This window comes from Ursus arctos, unplaced genomic scaffold, assembly GCF_023065955.2.
Source record: "Ursus arctos isolate Adak ecotype North America unplaced genomic scaffold, UrsArc2.0 scaffold_25, whole genome shotgun sequence".
Lineage (NCBI taxonomy): Eukaryota > Metazoa > Chordata > Mammalia > Carnivora > Ursidae > Ursus > Ursus arctos.
Window position 1 is genome coordinate 43,740,742 of NW_026622930.1, and position 18,582 is coordinate 43,759,323.

Genomic DNA, 18,582 nt, shown 5'->3' on the forward strand with positions numbered 1-18,582 from the left:
CTCAGCTCTTGTTTGGGAAAGCCTTTAATTATCCTTCAATATCTGACACATAACTCTGCTGGGTAGAATATTCTTGGCTGGCAGTTTTTATCTGAGAAATTTGCTAGCCTGATGGGGATTCCTTTGCAGATTACAAAGATTACAATCTTACCCCCCCCCAGCTGCCTTTAAAATTTTATCATTGACTTTTAATAGTTTCAGTATAATGTGTCTTGGAGAAGATCTTGCATTGAGATAATAAGGTGTTCTGTTTGCTTCATGGACGTTGTATAACCAGTTCTTCCCCAAGTTTTGGAAGTTCTCAGGAATTATTTCTTTAAATATGCTGTCTGTTCTTTTCTCCCGTTCTTCTTCTAGAAATTCATTATTGTTATGTTGGCTTTTCTAATGTAGTCTGCTAGCTCTTGTAGTGTTTCTTCACTTCTTAAATCTTAGTTAAATCTTAGTTCTCTCTTCTCTTCCACCTGAATCACTTCTGTGTTCCTGTCTTCCAGCTTGCTGATTCTCTCTTCCATCTGATCTGCTCTATTTCCAGTGCATTCTAATGCATTCTTCATGTCATTTATTGAGTTCTTCAGACCCAGAACTTGTTTGGTTCTTTTTTGGAATTTCGGTGCCTTTGGTAAAGTATTCCTTCTGTTTGTCAGGTTTACTTCTGAGGCCACTGTATTGCCTTTCTGAGTTTTCTTGTAGCTCATTAAATTTCTTCATAACAGTTGTTTTATCAAATTTCAATAATCCATGTCTTTGGGTTCCGTTGCTGGAAAATTGTCATTTTCTTTTTGTGATACTCTGTTACTGTGATTTTACATGATGTTTGATTAAAAGTGCCTCCGTCCTCATATTTTAAGTAGGGAACACCCTATTTAGGCAAGGTTCCATTTACTTTGATTCTAAGTTTAACATATTGGTGGTTAGGAGCCTTTTATTTTCCAGAAGGTGGCACTATAGCACACATTTTTGGTTTCTTTTAGAGGATAGGGGCTCACTTTTCACAGAGGTTGGGAGTGGGCGCCAAAGAAAAAGGACTGGGAGGTGCAGCAGAGTTGGGGGAGGTGTGTACTTAGTTCTTGGGACTTTGTGCCCACAGCCTGGTAGGGGGATCCTCAAGTTGGCACGGGGGATGAAGGGTGGTCCCAGAAGTCCATGGACCGGAACACTGGGGCAGACAGTAGGAGACACTTCCCTGAAGTTCTCTGCCTACTTCCCTTCCCCCACTCACTGCAGTCTTTCCTCAGAGACAGCAGTGGGTCCTTCCAGCTACAAAACATGCGTTGGGCAGACCCCCACTCACCTTCACCCTCCACCTCCTTTGTCAGATAAGGTCACCCTAGCCCCCTGCCCACCAGCCACTGCCTTTGTCACCTCTCACTCCCCAGTGACTCCCCTCTGCTTGCCGCCTCTGTGATGCAACGCACCCACTTTCAGGGGCATGGATATATGGCTCTCTCTCAGGTGATCTGGATGCTGGGGAAGCCATGCTTTTTTGGTTATGGATGTCTGATTAGTTGTAAATCTAAGGAGCAAGGAAAAAGGAATGACCCCTGCCGCTGGGAGGCTGATGTCACTCCCCTTTCTTGTTCTCTTTTTAGAGTAAAGGAACCTTACCAGGAAGGCTCCTAGAAGACCCACTCATGTCTCATTGGCCAGAGCTCAGTCACTGGCAAGAGGGCTTCTCCTAATCAGAATTGACTCCTGAGTCATGTGGGCAGTAGGTGGCTCTGTCATCAAGAAAGAGATCACTGGCACAGGCATCTAGGAGTGTTTGTCCTGCCGTTGTATCAAGCTGTCTTTACCTTCCATCTTTGAGGATATAAACATTAATGTTTATGAAGACATACTGGCCACAACTTGTTAGCCTCACATTTTTAAAAATTTTGTATGTTTAATAAAAATTCCTTTTTTCCCCTTCTTTCTGTATACTTCCCAGATAATAATTACATGTAAAGCACTGGTACCTAAGAGGCAAAAGGACTGCACAAATAGAACCGAAGAACACATACTAGATTCCTGGAATCTCCCCGGGGTGAGGGGAATGGTTAGAAAAAAATCTCTGAGGGAAGGGCTCAGGCATCAGGTTCGTTCTTTTTTTTAAGCTCCCAAGATGAATATAATGCATATCCAATGATAAATCATTCATACATTTTAGCACTTTCATGTTATCAGAATAATTGCATATTTTATCCTTCTGATTATTAGCTTTAAATAGAAAATGAAAATTCATCACTTTCCTTCCTTCTGCCTGTACCGGATATTTTAAAGAGATTCTGGAATCCCTTCATTTTGAACATAATCTTAGCATGCTTTTTCTGTTCTGTGGTATGCTCTCCAGGAAAAGGCAGCAAAATGGAAAAACCCCGATGGCCACATGGACGGGCTCACTACGAACGGCGTCCTAGTGATGCATCCCCGAGGGGGCTTCACTGAGGAGTCCCAGCCTGGGGTCTGGCGTGAGATCTCTGTCTGTGGAGACGTGTACACCCTGCGAGAAACCAGGTCAGCCCAGCAAAGAGGAAAGCTGGTGAGTGGTCTTCACTCTGGAAAATGTACCACACTACAAAAGCCTAGCTCAAGGACTGTCCTTTTCCTCCCCTGAAATCCAGAACCTTTGTGGAGGTACCCATGCTGTGGACCATTGACACAGCAGAAGGAGAATTCCCTAAGCCCCTGAAAATGCTAAAGAAATGGACTTATTTCCTTCCGTGATTAAGCTTTTCCCATAGTAGAAGAAAATTATTTTTTTGCTCCTTACAACCTTAATAGCTATCTTTTATTATATGCTTCAGTACAAAATTCTGCTTAAATTCACGTTAAGAGAGACAAACATTTTTGGTGTAAAACTTCACTAATTTGGAAAAATCCTGAGCTGTCCAAGACTTATTAGTGAAAATTATGAATTACAGAATTATTTACTAGACTTTGTAGAACTAAAAGATAATTAAGTTAGCTTTTTTTCCCTTGAGTTCACGGTAAGAAATTAATACATAATTCCCTATATAATTCACCAAGATCATAAAACTTTTTACTTGAAATCATTCATAGAAGGCATTGCCTTGGCATGTTAATATTTTCCTATAAATACCCCTACTTATCTCAAATTCCCTAATGCAGTTGGCTTTTTAACTCTTTCTTCTGTGGAGAATAATTATAAGCCCTTCCATGGGCAGTTTTGGGTATCTGATCTTGCCTGTGTGGTACAATGCCAGAAGTTTCTGAGTAAACTTTCGGCTCCAGGGCTTTTAATCAATTGGTAGATAGAAGCTAGAACAAGAGAGAACAAATGTTTTCTTCAGAACCCCCCCCTAGAAAAGTGTAGAGTGATCTAGCTTTTTTCAGCAAGATGATAAGCACTATTACTGAGACGGAAAAAGATGGCGGTGGCGGGAGGTTGGGGGTGCAGTAGGACTGTTGTACTAACCTGGTTTGCTAGACTCTATTCAATGTTTGTTTGTAGGGAACTGTTCTATTTTACACCATTACTGAGCACAAGTACAGCTTCTGCATTGTACAATAAAGCCCAATGTTAGCGCATCCCGGCCGAGTAAACAGGAGAAGTGTTTTCTAAGAAAGACCAGAGCAAATACGATAACCTCTGTTTAAACACTTCTCAGGAGACTGTAAATAGGGAACAGACCGTGAAAGCAGTTTTTCCAAATAACTTTGTTTCTGATCACTGGATCACTTTATACAAAACTGACCTAGGTCAGCTGAACTGGTTATCAGTCTTTCTGATGGCAACAGAAGTCAGTAGAAATCGTGGCTGGGTGCAGGCATTACGTTAATATTTCAGAGACCTCAGCTCATGAAATGTGAGCAGCTTTGTCAGGGAAGTGGAATCCTGCCCATTGTATGGATGAGGAAGGTATGGCATAGAGAGGTTAAGTATTGCCCAGGGTCCCAGAATAGGAAGGTGGCCGCAGATGGGATTGAAAGGCCGTCCTCCCTGAGTCTAGACTCCCAAGCTGCCACTTGGTATCATCTTGTGGGGAGCAGCACCCGGCCCTCACCTGGGAGGGTCTACCCCAGAGCATTTGCTTCCCTGGGAAATAGAAAGTATTCGCTGGAGTCCGAGAAGGGCTGGTCTGTCTCAAAGGGCACATTAGGGTGAGTTTCCTGCCCACCCTCGGTGATTGCGCAGTGACCCCACTCAGGCAGCTGCGTGCGCCAGAGGGGGCAGGGCTCCTGAGAAGAAAGGACTCCCAAAATAGCCTGTGCTCATGGGTTCTGTTAAATCTCAACTAATTTTAAAGTTAGTCCCTATGAGAGACCCTTAGATCTGCCCCCAATTGTGCTGTACTGTTCGATAGTGTACGACGGTCCTGGCCTACAGTAAAGGTTTCTGAGTTCCCGTCGATCTGATTTTACACTGTGGGAGACACCGTGAGGGTGAGAGGACCCAGCTTCCCTGCAGCCCCCTCTTGTTAACCAGCAGAAGTTTGTCTGAGGGGAACACCTGCTGATTCCTGGAGCTTAGGTTTCCATTTCCGACTCTGGTTGTGTACGTGTGACTGGCAGCATTGAGGTAAATGGTCTATCTGGAGATTAGATTTAGGGAACGGTCTCTGGCAGTGCTCTGCGTTTGCAGTTTAATACAGAAACATGGAGAATAACGTGATCTGCTAGAAATCCAGAATATTATAAAAGTAGTGGATGCCTCCTGTTCTCATGTGGAACTAGTGCTATGGAAGGTTTCGTATTATTAGCATACTCAGCATTTAATGTGAGTCAGCGTACTGATGTGTTCACAACTACTGTGGTTTCTCATCACCACAGCAAGCTTTGTCCTTGATCATCTTAATTATTTAAATGTGGGGGAAACGCCCTTTCAGGAGGTGAACCCTCTGAATAAATAGGTGAAGAGACTTCGAGTTGTATCCTATTCCTTTACCTAGTTGAGAACATTATAAAGGTGACTGTACTAGACACAAATCTACTCGATCTATCCTAAATATAGAATGTATCAAATTCTATTTGGGGTTTTTAATTAAATTATACTGGCTCTGTAAAATTTAGTAAATTCAGCTAAGTTAATATCCTTACCTAATTTCAGGTACTATAAAAATAACCATAGCGTTACATACAGACTCTACCAAGTGCTTCACATTAAGTCTCTGTCAGGCAGCGCTCAAAGCAAGCTCATGAGCTCAGTGTCATGGTTCCCATTGACAGATGAGAAAACCAGAGCTTTAAAAAGTTGATACGTGCTTATAAGTAGTGGGTGGGGATTTGAACTCTCTACCTAGCTGTCTGACTGGTAGGGGCCGTTATGTTTTAAATGTTTTACTTCTGTAATATCACTGTCGATTCCTCATGCTTTCTCCTTGCTTTTTTTTTTTTTTTTCTTCTGGTAGAATTTTAAAGTAAAATCCAAACCTGGGCCTCTGCACAGTGGTGTCTTTACCATGCTACCTCCCCCGCATTGTCGCAGGAAAACAGCATGGTGTTCACAGCTGAGAGAGAGCACGTGAGAACCGTTCAGGAAGAGAGAAAACAGGCTGCTGTTTGAGCGGCCACTGTCTACCAGCGGTTCTGAAGTCAGGGTGTAGACGGGGTCCTGGTTGCCATGCACAGTAGCACTTGGAATATCTTAGAGAACGACTTAGAGAACCAAGGGCGGATGGGAGCGGCCCAGCGCCCTGCAGCAGCCGGTGATTGCGTGGCCATTCTGACCCAGCAGGGGTAGAAGCTGAGAACCCAGCAGTGAGCACGAGGCCCAGGGCTCTACCCTCAAACTGTCCCATCTGGAGAAGGTCACAGACGATGTAGCCAATCAGCGTGTTTTAGGTGAGGAACACAGTTGTAGAGAAGACTGCCTGGGCAGTCTCGTCCACTCCTGGGGCTTCACCCGGATGCTGGGAAGTCGCAGATGTGCTTCTCTGAGCCTGATCTGCAGCCACATGTGGCTCCTGGGCACAACCGTGACAGTCTCTTTGCACACCCAAAACTGAACCTCCTGTCCTTTCCCCCGAATCTTGCCGTTTCTCCTACATTCCCTGTCCCTGGAAAGCCGCCTCCTATGCGGACAGTAAAGCCAGGCACGTGAATCTGTCTTCCCCGGATCAGGAGCTAAGTCCTCAGCGTTTGCTAGCTCTGTGGTGGCTGTTGGCGCTGATCATCTGTGCTGAGGTGCCCCCCCCCCCTTTGCCTGGAGAGCGGTCTCCCCCACCGCTCGTCTTGAACCCATCCAGTCCATCCTCCACACTTCTGTAGTGAGTGACCTTTTGGACAGGCAGATCTGTTCTTTACAGCTGCTGAGAACTGCGTCTATTCCCTGGGGGCACAGGGGGCTGGCCCGAGGCTCTGGGCCACGGGTGGCCTCCGGGAGTGCTCCTGCTGCTCCTTCCGTGCCCGTGCTGTGTGGCCTTTGCCTCCCTCTTTCTGGAGTGCCTTCTCTTCCACCCACTGGTTCCTGACAATTTTTTCAAATCTCTTTTCATAGGAAATCTTTTTAAAAAAGCATTTCTGACCTCCTGTCATCCAAGTAAGAGTAGCAAACGTTTGCACAGTGCTTGCTGCATGCCACGTGTGGTTCTAAGAACTGCATTTGTATTATTTGACGCTCACCCTCCCCTTGTCCGGTTTTACAGAAGGGGAAACCAAGGCACAGGCAGCTGAAGTAACTGCCCCAGGTGAGAGCTAGTGCGTGGCAGAGCCAGGGTGCCCACCAAGGCCACGGGCTGCAAAGTCACGCTCTTAGCCCCTGTGGTGACATGGCCTCACGTGACGATTGTAACATTTTACGGACCTTCACTGGCTCTAGCAGGTCTGCCTCCCACTACTAAAGACGACGTCTTTTCAGGATGGGTAGAGAAGCTTCGTTACCTCCAGGCCTTAGAGCACAGCCGGTATGTGGAGGCAGTGGTTGGATTCCCGCCTGCCGTGTCTAACAGCCTCGCAGCAGCTGTTCGTCCAACTTGTAAGCACTTGGTGTATAGCGTGCCATCCTTTTAAAAGTGAAGGCTTTCTCTTTCTCTGTTGGACTTATTTCACTCAGCATCATACCCTCCAGTTCCATCCACGTCGACGTAACTAAGATTTCATCCTTTCTGAGGGCTGAGTACTATTCCATTGTGTGTGTGTATATATGTATATATATATACACACGCCCCACATCTTTATGCATTCTTCTGTTGATGGACATCTGGGCTCTTTCCATCGTTTGGCTGTTGTGGACATTGCTGCATAAACACTGGGGTGCAGCTGCGCCTTCGGATCACTACATTTCTATCTTTGCGGTAAATACCTAGTAGTGCAATAGCTGGGAAGCAATCAGAGCGGGAGGCAAACCATGAGAGACTCGTAACTATAGGAAACAGAGGGTTGGGGGAGGGGAGTGGGGAGAAGGGGTAACTGGGTGATGGGCGTTGAGGAGGGAACGTGATGTGATGAGCACTGGGTGTTATGCAACTGAAATTATTGAACACTACGTCTGAAACTGATGATGTACTGTACGTTGGCTAACTGAATTTAAGTTTTAAAAAATGGCTCATGGCAAACGATTCAGCTCCAAACCCTAAGAATGCAGGACAAACAATAGATTGCATGAAGCGAAGGATCACCAGGCATATTGGGGCCACTGCAGTCATTACTGCAGAGTCCCACAAGGAGTATGAATTTCCCTCACTGCTGGACCGGTGGGACATGTCCTGTCCCTTGTGGATCAAGGAGCAGTAGTGTTACAGACTCAGGAAAAATGAAAACCTAAGATTTGTGCAGTTGGTTAAAACAATCACTCCCGTACGTGAACAGTAAAGCGAGGTGCATCTGTGCTTAGGGCTTTGTGAGGATGGCATACCCACCTTCCATCCCTTGTCCCCGTGACCCACAAACGGGACTCGGGGACCAAGCCGCTCGGGCGAAGCCACCTGCCCCTGTTTACCTGAACGATGATTCTTATTCTGAGAGCAACTGTTCGAGCGCGGTGCTGACTTGTGCTTTCACAAGGCGTGTCTGTCACCCTCGTTGTAGGTGGAAAGCGAGACCAACGTCCTGCAGGACGGCTCGCTCATCGACCTGTGCGGGGCCACGCTCCTCTGGAGGACGGCGGACGGCCTGTTCCACACCCCCACGCAGAAGCACATCGAAGCCCTGCGGCAGGAGATCAACGCCGCCCGGCCGCAGTGCCCCGTGGGCCTCAACACCCTGGCCTTCCCCAGCATCAACCGGAAGGAGGTGGTGGAGGAGAAGCAGCCCTGGGCCTACCTCAGCTGCGGCCACGTGCACGGCTACCACAACTGGGGCCACCGGAGCGACACGGAGGCCAACGAGCGGGAGTGTCCCATGTGCAGGACTGTGGGCCCCTACGTACCGCTCTGGCTCGGCTGCGAGGCGGGCTTCTACGTGGACGCCGGACCGCCCACTCACGCGTTCACGCCCTGCGGACACGTGTGCTCGGAGAAGTCCGCGAAGTACTGGGCGCAGATTCCGCTGCCTCACGGCACGCACGCCTTCCACGCCGCCTGCCCGTTCTGTGCCACGCAGCTGGCTGGGGAACAGAACTGCGTCAAATTAATTTTCCAGGGTCCGGTGGACTGACGCCCCTGACAGCCATCCACGACTTTATTAACAAGTTACTGTGAAGATTTTGCCACTAACTCTAGATTTTACCTTTTTATAATGCTGTTTATTAAGGGGGAGGGGGGCGGGGGTGGAAGAGGAGGCGCTGAAGCAGGCGGCGCCTAAGATGGCGGCCGTGTGGTGCGTGCTCCCGGCGGCGGCGTGGTCCGTGAGGGGTGCTTGGTGAGACCGCCCTGGCTTTGTCGGAGTTGGAGTTAAGATGCCATGCTTTATTTTAACCTTGGGTTTTCAACAATGTTTTCCTTTGTAAGCTTGGACGAGACTTTCAATCCTATTTCACAAATGTAGAAGAAATTCCTTCAGAAGTTGTGGCTCCTCCTGCGCCTTGCGTGCCGCGCGGCGTAGGTGGTACCGGCGAGCCGAGCCCCGCCTGCGAGTGCTTGACCCAGGCGGGGAGCTGAGCGGCTGGCGGGGGGCCCCTGGGCACGGGGGCTCGCTCTGAAATCGGGGGTTTTCGGATTTTTCTTTTTTGGGGCAGAGAACATCCCTGTGCTGCCGTGTTGTTTTGTTGTTTATTTTTTACTTTGGTGGAGTTCAGTAACTTGATCCACCCAGTGATCAGATACCTTGGCATTTCAAAGGAATTTCCGTAACTTTTAAGCCCGTCTTTTGTTACCTCCGCTGTACTCCTCGTGCACGGCCAGAACTGTTTGATTAAAATGCAGCAACTCCTAAAAATTCAGAAATGGAGGCTGATTACTGCAGCAGTCAGCATGGCCTCGGTACTGCCCCGTCAAGTTGATTTGCTTACGGGATGGTTTAGGATTTAGGATTAAAAATAAGGTTTTACTTTTTAAAACCACTTGTTGGGGTTTCATAAGTTTTTCTTCCTTAAGGCGGCCAAGATTCTGGGAGCCTAAAAGCAACCGCTCACAGGGACGCAGGCGTTCTGGTTCACTCCCTCCCTGCCATCTGTCACCTTCTGCAGCTTACGGAGCCCTGTAAGTTTCGAGAATGTTTGCAAATCAAACTAAATTTAAATAGGATCATTAGATATACACAACACCAAGTGGTACATCTGCAGAGATAATTTGAAATTCCTGATTTCAAGAGAGCAAATGAGTGTTTACTGAGAAATAATTAAATCAGAATTTCATATGAGCGCCACCCTCCTTCTGTTAGTTCCGTTCATTTTGAAGACTTCTCAGATGCTCATTCTCCATCCTCAGTACAGATCGCGTCACCGCTCCCAGAATGTAAGGATTCTTTAGGCCAGCAGACAGCCACAGCTGGGCGACACGAAGCAGATCCCTGCCCCACGCAGCAAGTATTTATTTAAACTAACATCCTCTTGAGTTGACCGTTACAGATTCATGCTACATTTTAACCTTTATAAGGGTATACAATTTATAGGATTCTCACATACTGTGTTCATACTTGAATGTCTTTCCATGTTTTGCCTACTGGTAAATACGTTGCCCTATTTTCAGTTGTTCTAACACATGGTGAATGTCTTTTCCTGAAAGTGATTAGGTTACTCTTGATTGCTGCTACTTAATTTGACCTGATATCTAAAAAGTTCACCTCGGTTTTAAAAAAAGCTTTAATTTTCCAAGGAGATGATCTTTGAGGAGGAGACGTTGTTTTGTTTTGGTAATTTTTAAGTGATGTGAAAATCCAACAACCGTCTTCTTGATACCTTACTCTTTTCTATAGGTAATTTCATTTTCTCTACAGGTAGAGTAAGTCATAATGTATCAGATGCCTTTTCGGTAGTCTCTGTCCCCAAGGATTAGCTTTCACGAAGAGTGTCTTTTCAGTTTGGGCTCCTTTGGGCTCCGCAAAATGACAAAGGAGGCAACAGTCCCTTTTCTTGCTGTTACGCCTAGAACATGGTTTGATGAGTCTCAATACCCTAAAAGCATCTTGTAAGGTAAATGGCCTTGCATCTAGAAGGGCTGGATTTTCCCTGTCAGAAACATTTCTGGAAAGTTACGATCTGCAGTAATCTTCCCTTTCAAGGACTATAATAGTTCAGGGTCTAGCGGTTTTACAGCAACACATACCCCCCAAATAATCTTCCAACGTGAAAAGTGGGTGGTGGGTTTTTTTTGGACTTTTAGTAAATGGAGATAGCAAAGTAAAAGTTGAACTTGGAACGGGGTAACGGTGCCCTGCCCTCTATCCACATTGCATCTCCTTTGACCTCCAAGTGAGGTCCCCTCCCATTCCGCCAAAGGAACAGCAGCGAGGGGGCAAGTCTGCAAAAAGAGGCCATGCTCATCTTGGCCGCTTCTAGTAAGAGTCTCTTAGAATTTGAACTAAGGAGTTTTGTCCAGAGCTGAGAGCAGTTCAGTTTGTGAGAAGAAAGAGCTCCAGCTCTATGGAGTAATGCAGTTTAGAAAAAGTAACTTCTTCGAGGTTACTTCTGTTTTTGTCTTGCTTGCCACCACATTAAGGCGTGAGTCCCACTCCCCCACGTGTCTACATAGGAAACTGCTGACCCAATGATCCTGATCTTGGCCTGACCAAAATGCCTTTTGTGAATAGGTCACCAGAAGTAAAACCCCAGTGCTGTATTCCCATAATTTTTTCAGTTATTAAAAAAAAAAAGGTGGATGGGATACAACTCTGAATATTTTTCTAGTCTGGAATTTTTTTAATAATCGGTGCTGTCGGGTCATGCATGCTGCAACTCAACATTTCCCTTATTTGGTTTCGCTTTTTGCTAAAAGGGCTACGGTTCACACTGCAGAGTAAGTACTAAACTTTCTGGGGTTTTTTTCCCCCCAACTGTGGCCCAAAAGAATTAAAATCTTTTAATATAAATAGCATATTTATCATTCCTCAATAGTTAATTATAGAGTTTGGTACCTTCGTGCCTCAGGGAAGCCACGTGATATAGCTGGTTATAGAATTTCAGGGTTAGGGTTTAAAGAAAGGAGAAAGCCATTGGAAAAATGATGGGCTCCATGAAGGAGACTAATGAATCTGGATGCAGCAATATGCCAGGAACTGGCATACACATGATTGTAATAGTGTTTCCAGTGTCAATAGGGGAATCTTAAGTTATTGCATATACTGTATTAGGAAAGTTGAGAACTCTTCATGAAGCTTCAGTAGCTTTATTTTTGCTTACGTAAAACTCAAACCCATGTGTTTTGGGAGCTCAGTATTGTGATTTGGGCACTTTTGAAAGTTAAAGGGAGCATGTTTTCTCCTTTTCTCATAGGTTACAGAATTGTTACCTGCAGTTCTATGATTTTGATCTACTTTTTGAAAGCCATTCTGTGCTTTGGATTCGTGTGAAAGGATGTGTGATCACGGCATTGTTCATGCTGGCTACAAGCTACTTATCTTCATGCAATTTTGCCTTGTAACAGTGGAATTTCTGATAGGCGAACCACAGAACCTTGATTTTAAGCCAGCTCCAGCTCCATTGCCTTGGCAGGCGATCTTCTATCCCCCTAGTTTAGCCTTCATGGGCTGAGGGTATGAAGTTCCTCCTCCAGGGCTGGAAATGGAGCAGAGCTCTGTTATCATTTCTTTATGACCCAAAGGCCAATGAAACAACTCCAGGATTTTTTTTTTTTTTAGAAGAACGTAAGCATTACTAGAGTAGTAAAACAAAAGAAGGTTCAGTGTTTCTTTTCAGTAAAACTTATATCATCTTAAGTTTTTGCCCTCACGAAAAAGCCCTAGAGGAAGATAGGAAAAAGCAAATATTTTTCCAGTTCTACTTAACTGTTTCTAAACAAAAATAAACTTGATGAAAGGGAAATTATTTCTTTTTAGCTGAGATGACAGATTGTTTCTCTGTATTAAATAGTCTAGAAGTTAAGGGGTGGTCATATTTACCATGTATAGTGTTATGAGCAGTTAAATTTTATGGATATATTTGTAAAACTGTTCTTTTATATTTCACGTCAAATTGAAAAGTTTATTTCTTCACTATTGTACCTGTGGAAATACAAGCCATTTTACAGGAAAAAAAATCTTCAAAAATTATTAAACGGATCTCAGTATGTTTGCGAGTCATTGTCTTCAGATTCTGTGGCTGTCTGGGGTTCGTCGGGACATTTAATACGAAGCTGATACAAAAATAGACTTGATTTTTACATTTCTCAAACTTTCAAGTTGATCCCAAATACTTGAGCTTATTGTATTCTATTCCACACAATATTTAAATCTGATTTTGAAAATCCTGTTATTTTTTTTATTTAAAAAATTCCATTGGTGCTTAAATCTAACTTCCAGGAGAATTTAACCTGATCCATAGAATTAATGGATTTTCTTCATGTTCATTATAGTCATGGCTACTTCTGTGACAATCTTCATTCACTATTAATGACATAAGGATTATGGGGTAAGCCTTCAAGCCTTAAACTAATAGGTCTTTCATAAGAAAATATTTATATTTGGTAGTTTCTCAGATTGATATTTAAGGAGGCTTAATATTTTTGAGGGAAATGGATTTTTCATTTCCCCAAAAGAAGATGCACATTAACATGGGCTTTTATTTCAGGACTTAAATTTGATAAAATACCAGAACACTTAAGATTCCATGAATTGTAAGATGGGTTTTAGAAAAACATAGCCACTTACAATTGTGAGATACATCCCATTTGACAAGGGTGCCAAGTATTCAATGGGAAAAGAACAGTATTTTCAACAAATGGAACTGCGATAACTAGTTAGCCACATACAAAAGAATGACATTGGATCCCTACTCCACACAGTGCACCAAAATTAACTCAAAATGGATGAGAAGAGTGCTGAAACTATAGAATTTTTAGAAGAAAACAGTAAACTTTCGTGACCTTGGATCAGTCGGTGATTTCTTAAATAGGACACCAAAAAACAAAAAAATAATTGGGCTTTAAAATTTAAAATGTTTTATTCCTTTCCCCTATGTTCATGTTTCGTTTCTTAAATTCCACATTGAAAGAAAATGTCTTATACATCAAAGGACACGGTCAAGAAAGTAAAAAGACAAACCACAAAACAATTTGAAAATCCTATTAAGAGTTGTACCCAGAATATGTGAAGAACTCATAACTCATCAAAAAATAAATAAAAAAAATAAAATCTACTCAAATCCTTTGACCAAAGATGATATCAAAATAACCAGTAAGCACATAAAAAGATTCCCATCCCCAGGCATGAGAGAAATACAAGCTAAAACCAGAAGCTATCACTTTCTACTCACTACGGTGGCTAAGACAGTAACAAGTGTTGACAGTGTGTTGAAAAATTGAAACCTTCATTCACTGATGGGGGCGGGGAGGGAACTGTCCGATAGTATGTACAACCACTTTGGAACGAATAGTATGGCAGTTTCTCATAAGGTAAAATATAAAATTGCCATGTGACTCCTAGATATGTACCCAAAGAAGCCTGAAAACACGTTCACACAAAAACTTGTACATGAATGTTTATAGCATCATTATTCATCATAAGTAGAAACAACCCAAAAGTCCAGCTGATGAACAAGAGATATCCATACAGAATATTTAGCTATAAAAATTAATGAAGTACTGATAGGATCTTTGAAAACCTGCCAAGTGAAAGAAGCCAGACAGAAAAGACCACATATTGTTATGTCAGAAAATAGGCAAATTCACACAACATAGATTAATAATTGACAGGCGCTGAGGAGATAGAGGAGTCAAGGAATAATTACTACATTATTACTTTCATGATTACATGAAAATGTTCTAAATTTACATAACAGTGATGGTTGCATGACTCAATATACTAAACAAATGTTACACTTTGAAAGGGTGACTTTCAGTGTCTGATTTATATCTCAAAACTGATCTTTTAAAAAGATACATACTAAATTCAGAGATGTTAGATTGTGAAAAATTTTGCATCCTAGAATTTAAACACAGCACCATAATCGTAGTGCTTCACATAAAAATATTCAGGATCCTCTCATGCCTGCCTACTTTGAGATGTTTTCCAAAGTCTTAAAAACAGCTTATTCCTTTCTATCACACTTCCACTTGCCATTAGATGAAGAGCATGGATAAAAGCCCACTAAGAAGATTGGAAGAGAACTTTGTATTTTTAAGGATGGACTGCCTTTTTTGCTGTTAGGATGAAAAAATAAGATGGTATTTCTGGAAGAAATAGAATGCTATTCTGAGACCTCAAAATCTACTTTAAAAAGTATTTTTGGAGCACCTGGGTGGCTTAGTTGGTTAAGTGTCCCACTCTTGATCACGATCTCAGGGTCATGAGATCGAGCCCCATGTCGGGCTCCATGCTCAGCAGGGAGACTGCTTGAGATTTTCTCTCCCCCCCCCACCCTGCTCACATGCACACTCTCTCTAAAGTAAAAAAAAAATTTTAAGTATTTTTAAATGAAAACTTCTATAATCAAAATAAAAACAGAGGACCACTGTAAAAAATTTAAAGTCTGTGAAGCATGAAGAATAAAACCTGTTCCTCTACCACCCAAAGATAAACTATTAGTATTTGGAGCTATATCTTTCTAAACTTAAAAAATAAATTTTTATGACTTCAATTTCATTCTGGTATTTAATTAATTACAAAGACTGATACAAATTTTGAAATGTGGTTTTGGGAACAAAGGGAAAAAATGGCATATCTGTAGTGGGTTTCTCAGTAAACAGCTACAAAAGGAAGTTTTATTTCCTAAAGCACAAAATGTGTCCGTGATTGGCAAAATGAGACCACGGTGTATAGGGCTGCTGAAGCTATAAGCCTGAGAAGACTGTTTTCAAGCTGTTGTGCCCCCTGAACACCCACTGCCGATTATGGGACATACTTTGGAATGCCCAAATGGACTATTCCTAAACATTACATCCTTCTTTTGTCTTCTAAACGGGTTCTGGTTGAAGAATAAAGTTATTCTTATTAGTGAAAGAAAGGTAAAGTAGATTCTTTCTTGCCTACTTCCAGGTTCAAATTTGAGGTCACATCAGAATGCCATGGGGGGTTGTTGAAAACGCAGACTCTTTAGTGGCATCTCAGGAGGCCGGCGATGTTCTAGTTTTCCAGGTCTCTCCAGTAATTTACACTTTGGACAGACAACCTAAATGATTCCGCAGGCAATGCACGTTCCACGCTTTTAGGAAACTTTTCTTCGACTAAATGATAGTATGAATCGTATGCCTCTGTGGTACAAGTTACTGAATCCCCTTTGTGTGTGTTGGTTTTGGCTGACCCACGGTGGTTTCCGGGAAACGAAGTATATATGACCCAAATGGAGATGGGAATGGATGCTCCCGCCAGTCAAGGGTTCTTCCTACCCCATGATCCAACCTCCACTTTCCCTTATGTGAATAGAACAGACCCAACTCCATTGCCTCTTTTCTAAACCTCCATGCCCTATTCTTCATCGTTGGTTTCTTTTGTTTGTGCCTTTAACCATCTCCACCTTACAGGGAGAGTCTCTTGAAATTCTCAAATTTGAGGGAGTTCAGAGTTAAAAAGTGAGTTTTATACATAATTCTGAGAGCTTACTGGGTTCTCAAAATTGTTATTAAACAGGATGGAAACTTGCCATGTGTCAGCAAAGTGGGTGTCATCACAGCAGATTTCATAGGCTTTGGGTTTCTACATCTAGTGATGTATTTCTAATAAAAGCTGCAAAGGGAACCTTTTAAAATTACAGTTTGATTCTGGCATGCATTCTGGAAATGTTCTGCTAATTCCATTCATTGGGTTAAGTGGATGGGCAAGTATAGCCTCGTCTATAAAACAAAAGTGATAATAATGCTTCTACTCCTTAGAGATGTGAAAGTAACATACTTAATGCCCTATGGTACATAATAGGTGCTCAGTAAATAATGGTTTTTATTTTTCCCTTGCAGAATTATTTCCCAACATGTAATCTTTGGAATTAAGTCCCAGAAAATTTTCTGTAAAAAATCATAACCCATGATACCCTATGTAGAAAACCCTAAAGTCTCTACCAAAAAACTACTAGAATAAATGAATTCAGTAAAGTTGCAGAATACAAATATACACAAGTCCGTTGCATTTCTATACACTAATAAGAAGTAGCAGGAAGACATTAAAGAAACAATCACATTCACAACAGCATCAAAAAAAATAAGATACCTAGGAATAAACTTAACCAAAGAGGTGAAAGATCTGTTATCTCAAAACTATAAAACACTGATGAAAGAAATCGAAGAAAACATGAACAAATGGAAAGATATTCCATGCTCATAGATTAAAAGAACAAATAGTATTAAAATGTCCATACTACCCAAAGCAATCTACACATTTAATGCAATCCCTAACAAAATACAGTATTTTCCACAAAACTAGAATAATCTTCAGAGTCGTATGTAACCACAAAAGACCCCAAATAGCCAAAGCAATCTTGAAAAAGAACAAAATTGGAGGTATCAAAATCCCAGAATTGAAGATACATTACAAAGTTGTAGTGATCAAAACAGTAAGGTACTGGCACAAAAACAGACACATCAACAGAAGAGAACAGAGAGCCCCGAAATAAACCCATGATTAGATGGTCAGTTGATCCACACAACAAAGGAGGCAAGCATATTCAATGGGAAAAAGTCTCCCCAACAAATGGTGTTGGGAAAACTGGACAGCTACATGAAAAAGAATGAAACTGGACCACTTTCTTACACCACACACAAAAACTCTAAATGGATTAAGGACCCACTTGTGAGACCTGAAACCATAAAAATCGCAGAAGAGAGCATAGGCAATAATTTCTCTGACATCAGCCATAACACTTTTCTAGATATCCCCCTTGAAGTGAGGGAAACAAAAGCAAAAATAAACTATTGGAACTACATCAAAATAAAAAATTAAAATACAACCCACTGAATAGGAGAAGATATTTTCAAATGACACATCCAATAAGGGGTTAGTATCTAAAATATATGAAGAACTTATACAGCCCAACACTCAAAAAAACAAATAATCCAATTAAAAAATTGGCAGAAGTCATGGACATTTTTCCAAACAGACATACAGATGGGCAACAGACACATGAAAAGATGCTCAACATCACTCATCATCAGGGAAATGCAAATCAAAACCACAGTGAGATATCACCCCACACCTGTCAGAATGGCTACTATCAAAAACACAAGAAATAACAAGTGTCAGTAAGGATGTGGAAAAAAAAGGAACCCTTGTGCATTGTTAGTGGGAATGCAAACTGGTGTAGCCACTGTGGAAAACAGTATGAAGGTTCCTCGAAAAATTAAAAATAGAACTACACTATGATCCAGTAATTGCACTGGATTATCCAAAGAAAATGAAAACACTAATTTGAAGGGATAGATGCACCCCTATGTTCATTGCAGCATTAAGTCCTATACCCAAGTCACAAAAGCAGTTCAAGGGTCCATTGAGAGATGATGGATAAAGATAGTGGTATACAGACCATGGAATATTACTCAGCCATCATAAAGAATGAAATCTTGCCATTTGCAACAACTTGGATGGTGCTACAGAGTATAACAATAAGTGAAATAAGTCAGAAATATAAATGCCAAATGATTTCACTCATGTGGAATTTAAGAGACAAAACAAATGAACAAAGGAAAAAAAGGACAAACCAAAACACAGACTCTTAACTATACATAATAAACAGATGGTTACCAAAAGGGAGGTGGTTGGGGAGATAAGGAAATAGGCGAAGGAGATTAGGAGTACACTTATCTTGAAGAGCACTCAGTAATATATGGAATTGTTGAATCACTATATTGTACACCTGAAATGAATATGACACTGTATGTTAACTATACTGGAATTAAATTTTAAATAAATACATACATAAAGTTTGGCTGAGACCTGTGTAGAGGGGAAGGTCCTTTTTAATCTTATGACCTTGGGAAATAATCTACTACATCCCAAGTTCATTTGACCACAGACCCCCTCTTCTCCCATAATGTGTTTTACTTTCTTGGGGAGTGCTGTAATTGGTAGACTTTAGTTGTGGATCTATTGCCACATTCTCAAAATTTATTGTTTTTAAAGAAACAAATGAGCATGTGCCCAATGGTGGCCACTGATATTTACGTAGTTCTAAACTCTAATATTTAA

At 42.2% G+C, this 18,582-nt stretch overlaps 1 protein-coding gene across 1 annotated transcript in view; it reads left to right on the top strand.

Moving 5' to 3' along the window:
• PELI2 (pellino E3 ubiquitin protein ligase family member 2) overlaps positions 1–12,544 on the top strand; it is a 183,668-nt gene extending 171,124 nt beyond the window's left edge. The window contains exons 5-6 of the mRNA XM_026480321.4: positions 2,333–2,521; positions 7,969–12,544. Coding sequence (XP_026336106.1) covers positions 2,333–2,521; positions 7,969–8,535 — 756 coding nt within the window. The 3' untranslated portion in view covers positions 8,536–12,544. The remainder of the gene's footprint in view (positions 1–2,332; positions 2,522–7,968) is intronic.
• The last annotated feature ends 6,038 nt before the right edge of the window (positions 12,545–18,582 follow it).